At 48.3% G+C, this 17510-nt stretch overlaps 2 protein-coding genes across 15 annotated transcripts in view; one reads left to right on the forward strand and one right to left on the reverse strand.

The window, feature by feature from the left end:
• The window catches only part of MAP1A (microtubule associated protein 1A), a 76412-nt gene extending 67800 nt beyond the window's left edge, over positions 1–8612 (forward strand). For all 3 annotated transcript variants that reach the window (XM_034435560.3, XM_087877941.1, XM_034435561.3), the window contains 2 exons: positions 6267–6496; positions 6601–8612. In XM_034435560.3, the coding sequence (XP_034291451.2) occupies positions 6267–6496; positions 6601–6756 (386 nt within the window). In that variant the 3' untranslated portion in view covers positions 6757–8612. The remainder of the gene's footprint in view (positions 1–6266; positions 6497–6600) is intronic.
• A 2829-nt stretch (positions 8613–11441) lies between these two features.
• PPIP5K1 (diphosphoinositol pentakisphosphate kinase 1) overlaps positions 11442–17510 on the reverse strand; it is a 34960-nt gene continuing 28891 nt past the window's right edge. For all 12 annotated transcript variants that reach the window (XM_087877947.1, XM_087877944.1, XM_087877942.1 and 9 more), the window contains 2 exons: positions 15623–15760; positions 11442–12315 (listed from right to left, as the gene is read on the reverse strand). In XM_087877947.1, coding sequence (XP_087734073.1) covers positions 11990–12315; positions 15623–15760 — 464 coding nt within the window. In that variant the 3' untranslated portion in view covers positions 11442–11989. The remainder of the gene's footprint in view (positions 12316–15622; positions 15761–17510) is intronic.

The following is a 17510-nucleotide window of genomic DNA, read 5'->3' on the forward strand; positions in this document are numbered from 1 at the left end:
ACTTCATACCAACTCAAAGACAAAGTCAAGGCTGGCCCATACAACAGGAACGTTACTTGTGGAACATTACAACATATATTGCCACATAAAAACCAATAAGAGTGATAGCCTTGTGATATTACCTGCTCTTTATAAACTTGACAGCCTACTGTTCCCTATTCCTTATGAATCTAGGACCTTTGTTAAGATCCAAGGCTTATTCACTGCTTTCCTTGTGTTTTCCTACTCTTTGCAACTCTGGCTGATTAACTGACAGTCATGGAATCAGAAGACACACGGACCTCAAGGATCTCTTCAGAACTAGATCTTCATTATGACTGTACAAAACAGCTCATTGTACTTGTCTGTTTTTCAAAGGGGTCTCTGGACAAAGTGGCAACTTTCACATAACATGCTCAACCCAAATAAATCAGTATTAATACTGATGAAATAGGCAGCATCCACACAAGGTGCTAAAATGAGTTAAATTATTTGGGCTTACCTAACGTACTTGCAAAGATAGAATTTGGGTTAATTTGGGTAAACAGAAGATGTGAAGATAGCTACAGTGAACTTGAAGCTGCGTCCAGCTTCCTACCAGTGCAGGGCTGAGGACAAGATTAAGAAAAAGGACCTGGAGTGAAAATTAGGGCCTAGAGCTTCTGAAGGAAAATGGCTGTTGGCATGTGTCTATGGAGATTTTCAGTCATCTGGGTCAGGTTTGTTCCCTCTTGCTTTTTCAAGAGGCAACTGGACTTTCATGTTTTTCTTTGAAAATGTTTGGTTTCTCATCCAAGAAACTTCTTCAGCTCTGACTGGATGGTGGGGAATGGAAGGATTCATATATTCCTTGCAGACAGCTGGTCATTTCCATTCTTTTGGAGAGTCGTGAGGCCACTTGGAGGTCCTCAGGGTCACCTGACTCATTGAGAATTTGAAGCTGTGCTTTCTGCAGGATGTTTTCTGCCCTGTGTCCCTTCACCCAACAACCTGTGTTCAACAGTGAAGGGACACAGGGCAGAAAACATCCTGCAGAAAGCACAGCTTCAAATTCTCAATGAGTCAGGTGACCCTGAGTTCACAAATAAGCCTCCAAGTGGCCTCAACTAAAAGAATGGAAATGACCACCTGTCTGCAAGGAATATAAATTCTTCCATTCCCCACCATCCAGTCACTGCGGAAGAAGCTTCTTGGATGAGAAGCAAAGTGTTTTCAAAGAAAAACAAGGAAGTCCAGTTGCCTCTTGAAAAAGCACCTTAGGGCACTTGAGCTTTATTTAGGCTATGGACTTCTCTTTGTGTGAGCAGAGCTCTTGAATGCGGGTGGCTGCCTCTGCCAGGCTCTGAGTTTGCAAGGCCTAAGAGAGGACAGGAATTGGCCAGCCGAGATCTCAGTCTGAGGTCTGCATCCAGAACTAGGGCCTGCTACTTTCGTTGGAAGCATATTTGTCCCTTCTGCTCAGAGGTGTGGGAGAACTTCCTTCGGAAAAGACGATGGTCTGAAGTTAGGTCTCAACGGCTCTGGAAGACGAGGCCTTTCTGGGGATATTTGTGGAGGCAAACAACCTTCTGGGCCTGAAGTGGTTTGTCTTACGGCCTTCACAGGGCAGGGGGCTGGAAGGGTATCAAACTTATCTTGTTTGCTTACATTTTAAACATTGTATAAAATGTTTCAGGCATTTAGTGATCTTTCTGCTGAAAGTCCATGGTATAATTTTCACAGCTGAGAGCCAGGAACTGCTGAGCTACCGAGGCAATTCCTTTGCTCATCTCATAGGCCTGCAGGTAGCGATGGGCAAGGGAGGCCAAACCACCATTGCCCAAAAATTCTGGGCTGCCAGTTTGAAGATTCCCATGAAATCTTCTACAGTAGCCTTCTATTAAAGTCTTCCTTCTGAAAGAAAAGGGATAGTTGGTGAATCAAGGCACCCAGGATCCTGTTGCTACTTCAGGAGCATTCAGAAACCCTGGATCTAAATCTGGCTCAGTCACTTTTCCTAAGGAAGCGCAGTCACATCCGGATTAGGGTGCCCAGAAGCCCTGCTCCTTTGCTGGATTGCCATTCAGCTCCTTAGCCCCTGCCATTCTTCCGTATCCGTGAAATGAGAGAACAAAAAAGAGACTAGATTGTTTATTTCTGTACCAGCAATTTATTTTTCTTTTTTATTGAAGTGTACAGATACAAAGATTAAAAAACTAAAACAAATGAAGAAAAATATAAAAAGAAAAAAAGTGCAAAGAAGGGAAAATGAGAATTTTAAAAAAGATATATAAAATAATTACTAACCTCCTTGTCAAGACAAGTACAATGTTAGCAATTTATTACTTTCTCTGACATTTCAACAAAATACCTCTTCTATATCTCATCTCTTAGCTATAAAGAAATTATAAAGTCTCATCATTAGGTTCTAATCAGCAAAAGTTGATTAAGGGTTACCAGAAATAACATCATCCGTGTCTCCAATTTCATGCCAAAATGCATGAGAGCAAACCTTCAGTATTTGAAAGCAGCCCAACTGAAGGGAGAGACCTTCTGAGGCTTTTCAGGAGTAGAGGAGCTGAGGAATAGAACCCTTGCCCTGCGATTTACTGGGCAGTCTAGAAAGTGCCTGGTTGTTTCCTCCAGGATCCTATGTTGGAAGTATGGCCATGACAGAACGAAAGCTCTGCTGGAGGAGCCCATGATTTTTACTACACGCCTTATTAACGCCCTTGAATCTGACCAGAACATTCTCCTGTGTACTTGAGAAAAGCCAAGGAAGGTTAATGAAGCTTCCTTTTTAGATAGCTAGAAGTGAAGAGGCAGCCGGCCACTTTCCAAGTTCATGAATATAGAAGGCCTCGCTAAGAGGAATGATCTTCACAAAAGCATACACTATTGGACTTTTTCCTCTGGGTAGTTAATTTCCTTCTCCAATGCAGAAATAAGGGAGAGCTTCAGGGGGATCCTTCAGTCCTATGGTAATCCATGCAGGGACAATTCCCTTGGACACTGGGAATCTGCTCGTGACCTAGGTTCACGCTGAAGAAAAAAAAAAGAAAGTGATATAACAAAGTTCCTGTCTCCTGACACTGGAACTCAATGAGAGTGTTTTCTGCATCTGAATGTTAGGAGATTAAGGTCAAACAAGAGGAAGGGATTTGTTTACACACATACCACATTTTTAACTTGTGGAGTTTAGTACCACAAGATCTAATAATGGCTTTAAAGGTGGATCAAGCAAATCCGTGATTAAGGCTACTAATGGACATAGATTATTTTCAGAAATAGCGATGGCACCAGCTGATGGAAAGCATACTTATTTATTTATTTATTTATTTATTTATTTATTTTATTATATTTCTATACCGCCTTTCTCCCGTAGGATTCAAGGCGGTGTACAGTCAAGAAAAATATAGACACACAAACATCATAAAACATGATAACATCATATTTTCATAAAATATGAAAGTGCTCTTATGATAGTAGAAGACCCCATGTGGGTGTCAATTTAGCCATTTGAATTGTTACTGTTTTAGGGGTAACTATATAGTTACTGTCTCTTGAATTGCAGTCTTGAGGATTTTACACAATTCAGATGGGGAAAGAGCAGACAGGGAACAGACTTCTAACAGTCCCCTTCCTTCCCTTCCAGTAACAATGACTTGTGTCTGGCCAGCAAGGAGAATCCAAGGAAAGACTCTTATCTTTGGGAAAATCTTAGAAAATCATTCACACATGAGCTCTGGGAGCACCAGAGAACTCTGGAAATCTATTGAAAGGTACAGGGCATCTGGACCCCGGTGAGGAATGTGTCTCTCCTTGGCCCTAGTGGACCTTAGACTCGGCTTTACCATTCAAGAGGTCCTCTTGGAAAGAGAAAGGTGGGGGAGGAGGGGATCAAGCTGGGAGTCTTGGGGCACTTGCCCAAAGGCTCTCAACCTTTGGGATTTTGAGAAGTGTGGAGACGCCTACAAAACCCAGTGACCAATCACACATCAAACAAATTATCGTTTGTTCCAAAGATAATTCCTATAGGGAGGCAAACTAACAAGGCCCAGGCAAAGAACTTCCCAGAAACAGCATTCCTTTGGAGGTGACCAGTGTAAAAGAATGCCTGCCCAGACAGCTTCATTTCTTATGTTTAGGGATCACAGTGGAAGACAGCTTTTTTTGCAAAAAGTAAACAAGATGAAAGCAATAATTGGACAGTGTTTCCAGGAGGGGTCTGTCCAATATAAACTTAAACAGCAAGGCCAGATCCTGAAATACATGGAGTTTTACTTGATTTTCAACTGGTCAGCTGTCAAGAAATGGAATTCTGGTTCCTATTGCTAATGGAAAGAATACACAGTGACCTATGGTGGATCCCGGCAGAAACAAGGGTGGGATGGTTTGGTGTGAATTGGCACAAGATGTGCTACCCCTAAGTGGCAGAGAGAAAAAAGCAGGAGCCCCGTTCCAGTCATGTTCTATGTCACACCATGGTCAAGCAGAACTTATCTCACAAACATGGACAGGAGGGCACAGCTCCCTTCCATGGCTGATTCACAGCCCTAGTATGCTGTTTGCAATAAGGAATTTGTAAACAGCTATTGAAACTAATAGCCATTGAAGATCCAATCTGTGCATTTAATAGAAGCATAGAATCACAGGGATGGAAGAGACAAAGCAGGAGGCCTCATACGACCTCAGACAAATAGTCCAATCTTTTCTTGAAAACCTCCAGCAATGGAGTGTCCACCATTCTAGAAGGCATGCTAATCTACTGCTTAAGAGTATCAGGAAATTAATCTTTATATCCAGGTTGGATCTTCCTCTGACAAGCTTCCACCCATTGCTTCTTGTCCAGCCCTCTGGTGCAATGGAGAATAGAGCAATGGGAGCCTTTCAAGTATAGGAAAACTGCTGTCATGTCTCCCCTCAGTGTTAAGCTGAACATATCTATCTTCATAAGATTTAGCCTCCAGACCCCTGGAGTCTTGGAGAGCAAAGAGCAATCTTTGTTGCTCTTCTGTACACACTTTCTAGGGCCTCATCATCTTTTTTGTATCATGTTGACTAGATGCAGTATTCCAAGTGTGGCCTCGCTAATACAGTATAGAGCGGTACTATCACTTTGTGTGATCTTGATGCCCTCTGCTGATGAACTGCAATGGCTTTTTTGGCAGCTGCTGGCTCATATTCAAGGAGTGATCTATTAGGCCATCTAGATCTCTCTCAAAGTTACTAGTATTGGGCCAGGCACCATCTCTTCTATACCCTGTGCATTTGGTTTTTCTTATGTAAGATTTTCTAAATGTAAGATTTTACTTTTCTCATCACCAAATTGCATCTTGTTGGATAGGGCCCAATGCTCAAGTCTGTCAAGCTCCATTTTCTGAAATATTAGAGATTCCCCCTCAGCTTTGTGTCATCTACAAATTTGATGAGCTTCCCAAACCTGGTCCTATCGAGAAAATGAGATTGGCCTTCCCAGTCTCCTGGTGCTGTGCTCAGATCCAGAATAGGCTTCAATCCTGAAGACTTCTGGCCTTATTTGGAATACCTACTATGGCTTGCATTGTCAAAGCCTTATTAGTAGCCATTCCTATTCTTTTGGAACTATTCTAGTCTGCCAAGGCTACTTGGCAAAGTCCAGCTTCCACACCACCAATTTTCAAGAAACTGAATTATCTTGCCTAGATCTAAAAGAGGACAGCAGAAAGTTTATTTGCTTACATTTCTCAGCAAATCTTTTTAGTGGAAGAGATCATGCAAATCTAGATCAATCTCTTTGTCTAGGTAGTTCATAAGGGAGAGAAACTGGGTGCACTCCAGCATCTTTATACAACTATCATTTCAGTGGTTATGAGAAAAAATTATGCCCAGGAAGATTGCTTTCCATCGAAATGGCACTAAAAAGAATTTTAAAAGATGCCAGTTCAGATCCTCAACCTTGTGTGTGAATGTGGACAGATTAGCAGAATAGCAAAATGCCGGTTACCACCAAGCAAATTGTTCTTTGGTTACTGGGATGTGTCCTGCAAGGATTGCCCTTGCTTCATGGGGGTTAGAATAATCCAGGAGGGGCCTTGTCAACAGGGCCTGGCAGCCTGGCCAGGCTTTGGGCTCAGTCCCAAGTTCTAAAGATTATCTAAAAGATCAGTTGAAGTTCTGTTTTGTGAACTGCCTAGCATACTTTTGCTATTGCAAAAGATCAAATTTAGTAAAGTATAAAAAAAATAGATGTTTCTTAGACCAAATAATAAGAAAAAGTTTCCAATTGTTGCATCCTTTATCAAAAACCTCCATTTTTTCTCCATAAGTTTCCAGCAGCTCCAAAAGCTCCTCCACATCACCTGGACCACCTGCCTACATGGACTTGGCTTACATCCCCAACCATTGCAGTGGGAAAAACACAGACCAAGAGTTCTTCAGGAGAGTCAGAGCTTCTTACTATGTTGTCAGTGGGAATGACCCCAGTAGTGGGGAGCCCAGTCGTGCTGTCCTGGATGCCTTGTTGGAGGGAAAAGCCCAGTGGGGGGAGAATCTCCAGGTAGGTGCCTGGCTGGCCTCCGTTTCTTCAGGATTGGTGATGGCCAGAATTTCAGTGCAGTCCACAGCCTTTTCACACATGGTCCATATCTATTGTTTCCCCAGGTAACTCTAATCCCAACACATGACACAGAAGTGACGCGGGAATGGTACCAGCAGACACATGAGAAACAGCAGGAGCTGAAGATCATGGTCTTGGCCAGCAGCAGCACCGTGGTGATGCAGGACGAGTCTTTCCCTGCATGCAAGATAGAGTTCTGAGGTCTGAGCTTCCCCTCCTCTCCTTCCCCTCCCACACAGCACTTGGAAGACCCATCTGCTCCCCACCGCTTGATTTGTTGCCTTTCCTGAGTATCAGCTGAACTCAGCAGGAGCAGCACTCCATCCTTGCTTGCCAGAGCCCCCGAGACTTGTCCCACACGCCTGGATACGTGTGCAAGAGTGGCCACTTGTTTGCTCTCCCTGGAATCGCTACCAAGGAGTTCAGCTCCTTGGTTTGTCTGCCCTGTCTTTGCCCTGTTCCTTCTCATCCCATGACTGAGTTCCCTCCTGCTAGATTCGTGGATCCGGCTCTTGGGCAATCCTAGGAGGGAATGTTGGGGACCACGCTGGAAGAGGACAGAGGCCTGATGGAGAAGGCAAGGCTCAACGTCTAGAGCAAGTCAAGGAAGCAGGCGGCCACAAGGCCCTACTTTCTAGGGAAGCTGAACAGAAGAGACCGTCTCAAGGGAACAGACATAAAGTGGCAAATGCTACTTTGGCAACCTCAGACCCTTCAGAGAGATGGCACAACCCATCTTCCCCTCTGTGGCACAATAATTTGAATGGGGGAGGTTCCTGTGACAATCTGTGCCCAGGCTGCCCTTTTGTCCAAGGGCCTGAGGCTGGGATGGCGTCTGCCACTCTGCCCACAGCTCTCATCCACTCAAAGGCCCAGCTGAAAGCAAAATCTTTCACTTTCTGTGACGAGGGCTTTCGGGATCAGCACATCCATACAAAGCTGTCTGTGCCTGGGATGGGTCGGCAGTTGAGGCAGCAGGCATTGGGAGCTGCCCAGTGCAGTGCTGAGCAGGTTGCAAGAAAGCATCCTTTTGTCCTCTGCAGGTATAGGTCAGCTTGGAAGAAACAGATGATACTTGGCACTCTTCAAAGGAGAGGGCGGATGAGGAGAAATAGAGTAGTGCTATTTTTTTCCAGTTATTGTTTAATTTATTATTTTTTAATGACATGTACGTTTTCATGTACAGGTATAGTTATTTTGCATTTGTGTTTAAAATGTTTTGACTTTTATTGTAGACTCTTAACTCCCAGGTCACAGGGTACTCATGTTTCTAAATGCTGCAAACTGACAGAGGATGAAGAATTATCCTGCCCCCCCCCATCACTTTGGTAACACACATTTGAATCCTTCGGTCCGCAGGAGCCCAGGTCAGCCTTGGGACATCTGGTCCTGAATGAGGGGAAATGCATGCCAACCTTTGTGGTTCTTGTGGCTTGAATTGCTGCCCTTCTGACTGGTGTTTAGCTGGCAGACCAAGTGTACGTCTGTAGTTAGACAAGTGAATGTACTGACCCACTTATGAATGTGTCTTAGAAGCTGAAGCTAATGCGGGGGGGGAGGGGGGAGACCAAGAACTGTTCCTCTTAGGCAATACAAGGACTCTGACCCATCTCCTCCTCCTCCTGTTCCTCACAGCCCTGTCTGAGAGTCACTCCAATATTTTGTAATTTTGAAGCAAGCTTCAGCAGTCTCCCCTTGCCCATTTTATGGCAAAATTTATAAAAAATATTGCTCATCCTTAGCCATGAGAACCAATTTGACCTTTGGCAACCCAAGGAGAAAAATACCGCTTCTGCTGTTCCTGCATGTGGTAATTAGTACCCAAGTACTCCTGTTTCTCTCTGGCCTCGTGGAAAAGAAAGAGAAGCCACCCATCTGCTGAGTGTGGTGGAAGTCTCACCTAAAGAGCACAGTTCTCCTCTGGCCCTTTGGCTCCCCGTTAGATCTGTCCCCCTCCAACATCTCGCCTGCCTTCATTTCTGTGTGCAATACGCTGTAGTGCTAATAACCGCAAAGGAATGGGTCTGCGCTGACCAATAAAGCAACATTAACCACATGATTTGTGTGAGGCTCTCCCTCCGGCGCACTGGTGATCGCAAGGTCAAGAGAGCCATTTTGGCCCATCAAGGCATGGCTTCCTTACTTAGTTATTTAACTGGGGTGCTGCTCCTCTCGTTTGAAGGCACCTGGCCACAAGAATGGCCACAGAGTGGCCCTGTGACCCTGCCTCAATCCAGCCACAGCTGGGCACATTAAGAGTTAGGAACATGAAAAAGCCGAGGTGGGTCCCGAACGGGCTGTGCTAGGGCACAGCCTAACTGAGGTTGTATGTAAGACGCTCTTGAGTCAATGGCTGGGTTCCCATAATGGGGATGCAGCCAAGGCTGATCCTGGAGGAGAAAACAGCACAGAAGGAATGGCTGTGCTGTGGGTCTCTCTTCTTTGGGGCTGCGAGTCTGGCTGGGAAAGGAGAACTAGGGCTCACCAAGCACACACACACCCCAGCCTTCAGGTGGGGGGGGGATTTCCAACTTCCTCTTTGCTTGCAGTACCCACCATTGTTCTCTCTCCCTCCACCATTGTCCCCCTCCCTCCAGATGCTGGCAATGTAACAGCTGGGCAACACTTTCTCTTAGAGGTTGCACAGATCTCCCCCTCAGTCCCCCAAAGATCCTGAAGAACTCAAATTGGGCTGAAGAAAGGAGCAGAGAGAAATTGCCACTCTTGATAGGCAGGTTTTGGGGTCAAGAAGGAGGAAATTGGAGGGATCTGGTTTGGGAGCAAGTTTGGGGGAAGCCTTAAACAGGGCAACTTAAACAACAGGCAGCGAGTGAAAGCTAGTTGGCCAGTGTGAAGAAGGAAGGCACCTCAATATGACAAGCATCTGGGCTTGATTCCTGGACCTGGCCACACCTGGAAGACTGGGCTTTGCCACAGTGATGAGCTTCAGGCTTCAAAGAGTTTGAACTCCCCACTTCAGGCACCCAGCCCAGCATGGTGAATGACCCCTCAAGCATTGCCACAGAATTTAGAGGTGCTGGGCTGCTTCTGTTCGAGTAGCACATAAGCCTGGCAAAGTGAAATAAATGAAGCAGAAATTATCCTGGCAACATCCCAGGCATTTCAGCATCCTACAGCCAACATGACCAGATAGGTGGCCCAGCCCTATTTTTGATCCCGAGTCTGGCAACTGGAGCAGCCTGTCCTGCTCTGATCCTGGAGGGCTTTGTAGGCCTTGTAAGTAATTTCCCTGCACTGGCACTCTTGAGGTTGGTGCTGTTCCCCTTTCCTACTATTCTCAGGACTGGGGATCTCAGCTGTGCGCAGGACTGTAGCTAGTTCAGCCACTCACCCACTTCTGCCTCTCGGCTGACCTCAGGAAGTTTTCCCCTCCTCTGTGCTCTGGACTCAGGCACAGTATGGCAGCAATCAACCGGAGGTGGGGGGATCAGCCAGAAATGCTGATGGGGAGAACTGAAATGGGTAGCAAAGGACACCCCCGGGTCAGAGCAGTGATCTTTGGGGCAGCTGTGGTGTGCAACAGCTCTGAGTCATCACAGTGTTTAGAAGGACTTCTTTTGGCATTATTGTACATGATCTGCCCACCCTACATTCCACCTCCAGTTGCACCAACTCCCCAACATGGCACTTTTTTATTCCATCTATCTGTTTCCACCCTTTGTGCAACTCGATCAGCACACCACCTTCACTAGCAAGCCCATCCCTACCCCGCACCTTGGGGGTCCTGACAATTTAACTGTCATCTCAACATCCAGGAGTCTGTCCATAGAGCCTCTCGCTTGAACTCCCTCCACTGGGTACAACCAAACGGGATGCCCTCCACCCTTCCCCTTCTGCTGCCTTAGTTCCTTCAGCAAGAAAAGGACGCTTAGAAAGCTCTCCTCTGTCTGCCTGACCAGGGTAAAGGGGGACCAGCGTCTGCCAACAGGAAACCGTTTTGCCTTGCAGCTGTGGCAAGAATGCCGCCAAAAGGCTCTCCAGTTTGAGATAACACCCACAAGCATCTCTCCGATCTGCGGTCCCTCCTGGCATGCGAAGGCCCCTGGGCTCCCTCCAGAGAGGTGCCACCACACAGTTGCTGCAGCTCAAGCATGGAATGTTATAGCAATCCACTTTTAACTTGCTTTCTCTGCCTCCTTCTTAGACGCAAATAGTCTACTAAAAAAGCACCGCCAGAGAAGATAGGCTTTGGAGAAGCAGCCTGTCCACAACCATTTCAAGCCATTGCCAAGAACCTGAGATGTGATCCTCAGTCCTCCATTCAGACTGAAGCTGCTTTGCCTTCCTCCAGGCTGGAGCCCCTGGAATGAGTTGGCTGGCTCCTCCTGCGCCCACCTGCCTCCCTTCTGCTTCCTTTCCCTGAAAGAACCAATTTGTTCTCCTCCTCTGCAGAACATCTTTGGAGAATGTGGTAAAGCTGCTTGAAGGCCAACAGTCATGGGTCACTAGACCCCTCCTTGTGATCATCCTCAGAACCACCCCTAAACTTCCTCTCCTGTTGTGGAGCAGGCAGACTTCTGGGGCACATCTGTAGGGGGTCAGATTCCGAAGTCCAGCTTCTGGGGTTCTTGTGAACAAATCTGGGCAAATATGATGTGGCATCAACCGTGCCTCCCTCTCCTTTGACTGGAGATTTGTAGAAATCAGGCAGCCTTTTGGCCAGCCCCTGGCCAAGCCTTACTCTTAACATCCCCACCTCCCCTGGCTTTCCAGGGTTCCTCCAGCTCCTTCAAGACAAACTGCTCCTGCCCAGGGAGGCTCTGCTCTTGGGCCCCTTTTCCACATCCTCTCCTGCCTCGCCAGAGAAAGAGACCCCTGTCTAATGAGGCTCTACATCTCAGTCCAGCAGAGAATAATGATGTAATCAGGGCCAAGAGTGCTTTACTACAGATTGTACCTACAGCACAAGGACTTAGAGAGTGTGTCGTAATTCAGAAACACAGAAATCTTAACCACCAACACTTTGGACATGACATCTGCCCCCCTCCCTCTTCCCTCCAACCATTGATGCAAAGAATATATTACTATTTGGGTAACATCACCGATCCACCCAGACAGCAACTGATTTGTATATTTTTAAGAAAACCTGGTTCATTTAGTGGTTCCAGCAAGGCTGGAAAGGGGCTTCAGGGAGGCCAGTCCGCTTTCTATGCCATCCAAAGCCACATTGATTGCTGCTTCAGTGGCCTCACCAGAACCCCATGGAAAGCCTGGAGTGAACTGTTCCCCTGAGCTGCTCCTGAAACTTCTTCAGCTCCACTGGGACAATGTGGCTCCATGTTGGAATCTTCACCGCTCTGGGCTTTTGCTGGTTGAATGGCAGTCTCCCAGGTGCTACCGAGGAGTAGAAGATGCCCTGCCCCAGGCAAGGTCCCTGAGCCCCTTGCTCGGGAGCCTTTTAAGCAAGATCTCTCACACCTCTTTGCTGTTCAGCCCATCTGGGTCTGGCTCTGGGCCCCATAGGCCCCACAGCTGTCCCTCTCCCTCCTTTGACTGCTCTTCCTGCTCGGCTGAGGCCTCCTCCAACCGATTTTGCTCTGGCCCCGCCGCCTCCTCCTCACTCACTGCCAGGAGCTCCCCACAAGGGATGAAGCCCTGCAGGCCCCCTTCTTCCATGCTGAGCAGTTCCTCACTGGGGGGCCTGTCAGCAGGCTGGTCCTCGTGGAAGCAGCTGACCAAAGAAGGTAAGGATTCCATGAAGCCTTTGCCGGAGGTCACATCAAACAGGCTGCTCCCCTCTGCAAGGCAAACATAAGGGAGACTGTCATGGGCAAATCCCTGGCCAGTACAGCACGGTCTCTGCAGCACCTTCAGCCAGAAGGAATCAAACACCCCCCAAGACCCTCCTGCATGAGCAGCCCCACTTCCTGCTGTTGTATTGGCTGCCCAAGTGTTCACAACTGCAAAAGAGCCGCTTATCAGAATCTGGCAATGTTGCCACCCCTTCAATTCCCTGAGTCAGCCACTGCCCCCTGGTAAGACTCAGGTGGGCTGCCTCATCTTCCGGCCACCTCACAGCCTTTTTTTCCCATTCTCCAGCATAGGGCAACAACCACTCGTTCCCTCCCAGAAAAAAGACCATTTCTGCTCCTTTGCAGAAGTGGCAGACAAGCAGGGCAGTAACGTGAGGCCTCCCCAAGTTCCGTTCTGCTCACTAGCTTTATGCGGCTGCCCAACTCACAAATCCCAAATCTACGGGGCTCAAATCAGATTGACACCAGTACAGAAGCCCCCCCCCCACATCATTTCAGATGGGCAGAGCCAGCATCCTGACCCACTTGGAGCTCAGAGGTCTGGGTAGGCAAAGCCATTGCTCCTGGGGCCTCTGGAGCCTTTAGACCACCAAGGCAGCAGCTGTTTTGGAAGGTTTTCTGCTCTTGTTGGAAATTTATGGCTGCTGGGTGTCCCACACCATGGCATGGACTTCATTCGGGGAAAGTCTTCAGCTCTTCCAACAGGCGTCTTGAGTTGCACTCAGAGCAAGGCCAGAAGATTTAAGTTTAAGTTTAAGTTTAATGCGATTTATATGCCGCCCTATCTCCAATGGACTCAGGGCGGCTCACAACAATAAAATGCACAATTGCACATTAAAACAATATGAAATTAAAAGTCCAAATTAAAACAGTTTAAAATCAATTTAAAACTATTAAGAACCCCCCCCATCAGTCCAGGCTACAAAACAACCAGGTCTTCAAATCACGGCAGAACGAGCGAAGGTCAAAGGCCATCCGGAGCTCCAAAGGAAGTTGGTTCCAAAGGGTGGGTGCACCCACAGAGAAAGCTCTCCCCCTGGGGGTCGCCAGCCGACATTGTCTGGCCGACAGCACCTGAGGAGGCCCTGTCTGTGGGAACGCACCAAGCGATTGGAGATTGTTGCTGGCTGCAGGGGGTCCAACAAGTATCCCGGGCCTAGGCCATGAAGGGCTTTATAGGTGATAACCAGCACCTTGAACCTCACCTGAAGGGCAACCGGTAGCCAATGCAGGTTGCGCAGGAGGGGTGTAACATGGGAGTGTCGGGACACTCCCATCACAACCCGCGCGGCCGCATTCTGCACCAGTTGAAGCCTTCAAATGGTTTTCAAGGGCAGCCCTAGGTAGAGAGTGTTGCAGTAGTCAAGGCGGGAGATGACCAGCGCATGAGTAATGGTGTGTAGAGCATCTTGGTCCAAGTAAGGGCGCAGCTGACGCACAAGGCGGACCTGGGCAAATGCCCCCCTGGTCACGGTTGCTACATGATCTTCCAGAGACAACCGTGAATCCAGAAGGACACCCAAGTTGCGGGCCCTATCCACAGGGAGTAACATCTCACCCCCGATGGTCAACGATGGAATATTTTGATTGGACCCAGATGCCGGTAACCACAGCCACTCGGTCTTGGCGGGGTTGAGTCGGAGCCTGTTCCTCCCCATCCAGGTCCGTACCGCTTCCAGGCAACGGGACATCACGTCGAGGGCATTACTAGGCTGGTTTGGGGTGGATATAAAAAGCTGGGTATCATCAGCATACTGATGATACCTCTCCCCGAAACCATGGATGATCTCCCCAAGCGGCTTCATATAGATGTTGAACAGGAGAGGTGAGAGAACCGACCCCTGGGGCACCCCACAAGTGAGGGGCCTCATAGCCGATCTCTGCCCTCCTGCCAACACCGCTTGCGTACGGCCCGAGAAATAGGAGGAGAACCACCGTAAAACAGTGCCTCCCACTCCCAACCCCTTGAGTCGTCACAGCAGGATACCATGGTCGATGGTATCAAAAGCCACCGAAAGATTCAAGAGGACCAGAACAGAGGAGTGTCCCCTGTCCCGAGCCCTCCAGAGATCATCCACTAGTGCAACCAATGCTGTCTCCATGCTATGCCCCGGCCTGAAACCCGATTGGTATGGATCCAGGTAGTCTGTTTCCTCCAGGACCGACAGGAGCTGCCGAGCCACCACGCTCTCAACAACCTTCGCAACAAAGCAAAGGTTGGAGACCGGCCGAAAGTTATTCAATATGGTTGGATCCAAGGCAGGTTTCTTGAGGAGGGGTCTCACCACCGCCTCCTTCAGGGTGGCGGGGAAGATCCCCTCCCCCAAAGATGCTGTTATTACTGCCTGGATCCAATCACGTGTCACCTCTCGGACTGCATAGGCAAGCCAAGAGGGACACGGGTCCAGTACATATTTAGCCAAGGTTACTTGCACAAACTGTTCCTTGGTTTGTCGACCCTGGTGCCCCACAGAGGGGAAGGTGGGGTGGATACCGACAGAATCAGGACTGCTTCTTCAGGGGGTTTGTGAGCCTAGCTTGGAGATCACACAGCGGGGTGTGCACAGTTCTCAGATGTTCCGCCTGCCCTTCCCTACCTGCTGCAGTTTTATCTGACATGCAGCCAGGATTGCTCAGGCACGGAGACCAACAAGAGCTTTGTGGTTGGCTCAGAAACGAGGTTATGGACCTCTGATGGAGCTGCCTGTTCCAATTAAGACTGGAAGGGAGGCTGCTGAGACAAGCCAGCTCTTCCCATTGGCTCTTGCAATCTGTAACAAACTTTCAGCTCTTACCCCAATTGAATCATGACTCCCTCCTGTGTGCTGTAGCAGCATCCAGGACCTGCTGGACACTTAATCCTCATTCACTGACATCTGACCTTCCTTTGAACAGTTCCAGGAGTGGAGGGGAAGATTTCAGAACTCTAAAACTTGCCCAATAAAAGAAGCCCCGGGGGTGGGGTGGGGTGAATTCTGCAGACATCTTTGCCATTTGGGCTCCCCTGGCAGATTAAGGAGGGCCTCAGGGGCTTTAAATAACCATGATGCTGTTTGTTTTGTCTTGGCATCCCTTTGGATGTCCTCCTGCTTCAGTATATATTAGCCAGCAATACAAGAATTTCAGAGAATTCACCTCACGCTTGTTGTTCAATAGCTACAAGCTGTCTCTGAATTAGACATGATGGCATGTCTACCAAAGGCATGACACAAAGAGAAACCAAACCAGTTTTGGGTTCAGAATGGCAGCCCAGGGTGCCCAGCCCAGAGATCCCTCCCCTCTGCCCCCTTACCTGTGCAGGGCCTCGGCTGGGAGTCGGCGCACCTCCCGGACAGAGTGGTCAGGAAATCGCTGACCTGGCGAAGGGAGAGGCAGTTGTGCAGCGTCTCCAATGGGTAGATGCTGGGCACCATGGAGCAGCCTTCAAACCCTGCAGACCAAACAGCAGCATCAGTGTCGGGGAACTTCACCCACCCAACCTGCTTCCAGTCCGATCACCCCAAATGTCAGCAGCAGCAGCTCTGACCCTTTCTGAGCCTCTCAGGACACCCCCCACCCCCATCAAAGCAAAAGAGCCGCAGAGCTGATAGCTTCCCCTTAACGCTGGGGGTTGGGGGGTGCATCTGCAGTACAAGCAGCAAGGAAAGCCGTCTCCCAGGACCCATCCTTTGGGGAGGGAGGCTGCTCCCAGGCTGCAACCTTAACGCTTCTAGGCCAGAAACCCTTGGACAGTCCAGGAAATGCTGCTGCAGCAGTAGCAGCAGCAGCTAGGAAAAGCACCTGTGTGCAGATTTATTTATTTATTTTATTTATTTATTTATTTTCAATTTATATACCGCCCTTCTCCCTGAGGACTCAGGGCGGTGCACAGCCAGAATTAAAAACATGAAATACAAATATTAAAAACAATTAAAATCTATATAAATTTGGCCCAAAATTAAAAAAAAAACCACAAACCAATTAAACATTTAAAAATTTAAAAAATTTCTTCCTAAGCCAGCCCGGCTTGCTGGAAAAAGTGGGTTTTAAGGGCACGAGGGAAGGCACTGAGGTCTTGGATTCTCCTTATCTCTGGGGGCAGCTGATTCCAGAGGGTAGGTGCCCCCACAGAGAAGGCCCTCCCCCTGGGGGTCACCAGCCTACACTGTTTGGCTGATGGCACCCCGAGGAGGCCCTCTCTGTGGGAGCGCACGGGTCGATGGGAGGTCGTCGGTAGCAGCAGGCGGTCTCGAAGATAGCTAGGCCCTATGCCATGGAGATGCCCCCAGGCTTCTCCAGAGCAGCTGTGCTGCGTAAAAGCCCAGGTCTCATTCGCTGACTTGGTTTACATCCATGCTGTTTCTATTGCTTTGTGCCATTTCTCCCTGTTTTATCCTAGAGAAAATCTGTTAAGGAGGTTAATGCTGGAGGGCAGCACTATTTGGGGTGCATCGAGATGTGGGAGCAGCTAACCCTGGGAGCAACTATTGGGGACAGACAGAGACCATTAGGGCTGCCTCTTCTTTTTACTGTGTCATGAAAAGTGATCGGTGGCTTTTATAAAGAAGGCTTTGTGCTCTAACTGAAGAGTACTAAAACAGTTTTTAAACAGGAGTGACCGCACAGCCAGCAGGAGAGGTGCCCACCCCACCCATTGGGACTTAGTGGGGAAAGCAACATCATGGGGTGGTGGGGAGGAGGCTCTGCTTCCTTCCTTCTGGAAGGAATTCCTGAAACAAGATAGCCAGATGCTCGGCTCAAATGCTCCTCAACTGGTACACAGCAGAACAAATAAACCCACAAAAAGCCATGATGGACACATTTTGGTACTTATACAAATAGGAAACAGACCACAAGCATACCAATTTTTGGGGGGCAGAGGGAATAAGAAATTGAATGAGAAATATATGGGGGGGGATTATCGCTCAATGCCCATTTCCTAAAAAACAAAAACACTTTCAGGGAAGGAGATTTCTACCTGTGTTATATCTTGCAAAATAGCAAAACCAGTCAAGTGTCATGGTTTTTTTGTGGATCCCTATACCAAGGCTGCTTAAGATGGGATCTGAATGATTAAGATTTGCATTTTGGAAGGGGGAGCAAGCCTCTTAAGAAAGTGGTTTCCCTCTCAAACAGGAGACAGGAGGAGGCTGGCCTGGATGTGGCCTCTCAGGTGCTTGTGAACAGCAGTTCCATCTCCC

This window comes from Pantherophis guttatus, chromosome 13 (genome assembly GCF_059756535.1).
Source record: "Pantherophis guttatus breed Tessera chromosome 13, ASM5975653v1, whole genome shotgun sequence".
Taxonomy (NCBI): domain Eukaryota; kingdom Metazoa; phylum Chordata; class Lepidosauria; order Squamata; family Colubridae; genus Pantherophis; species Pantherophis guttatus.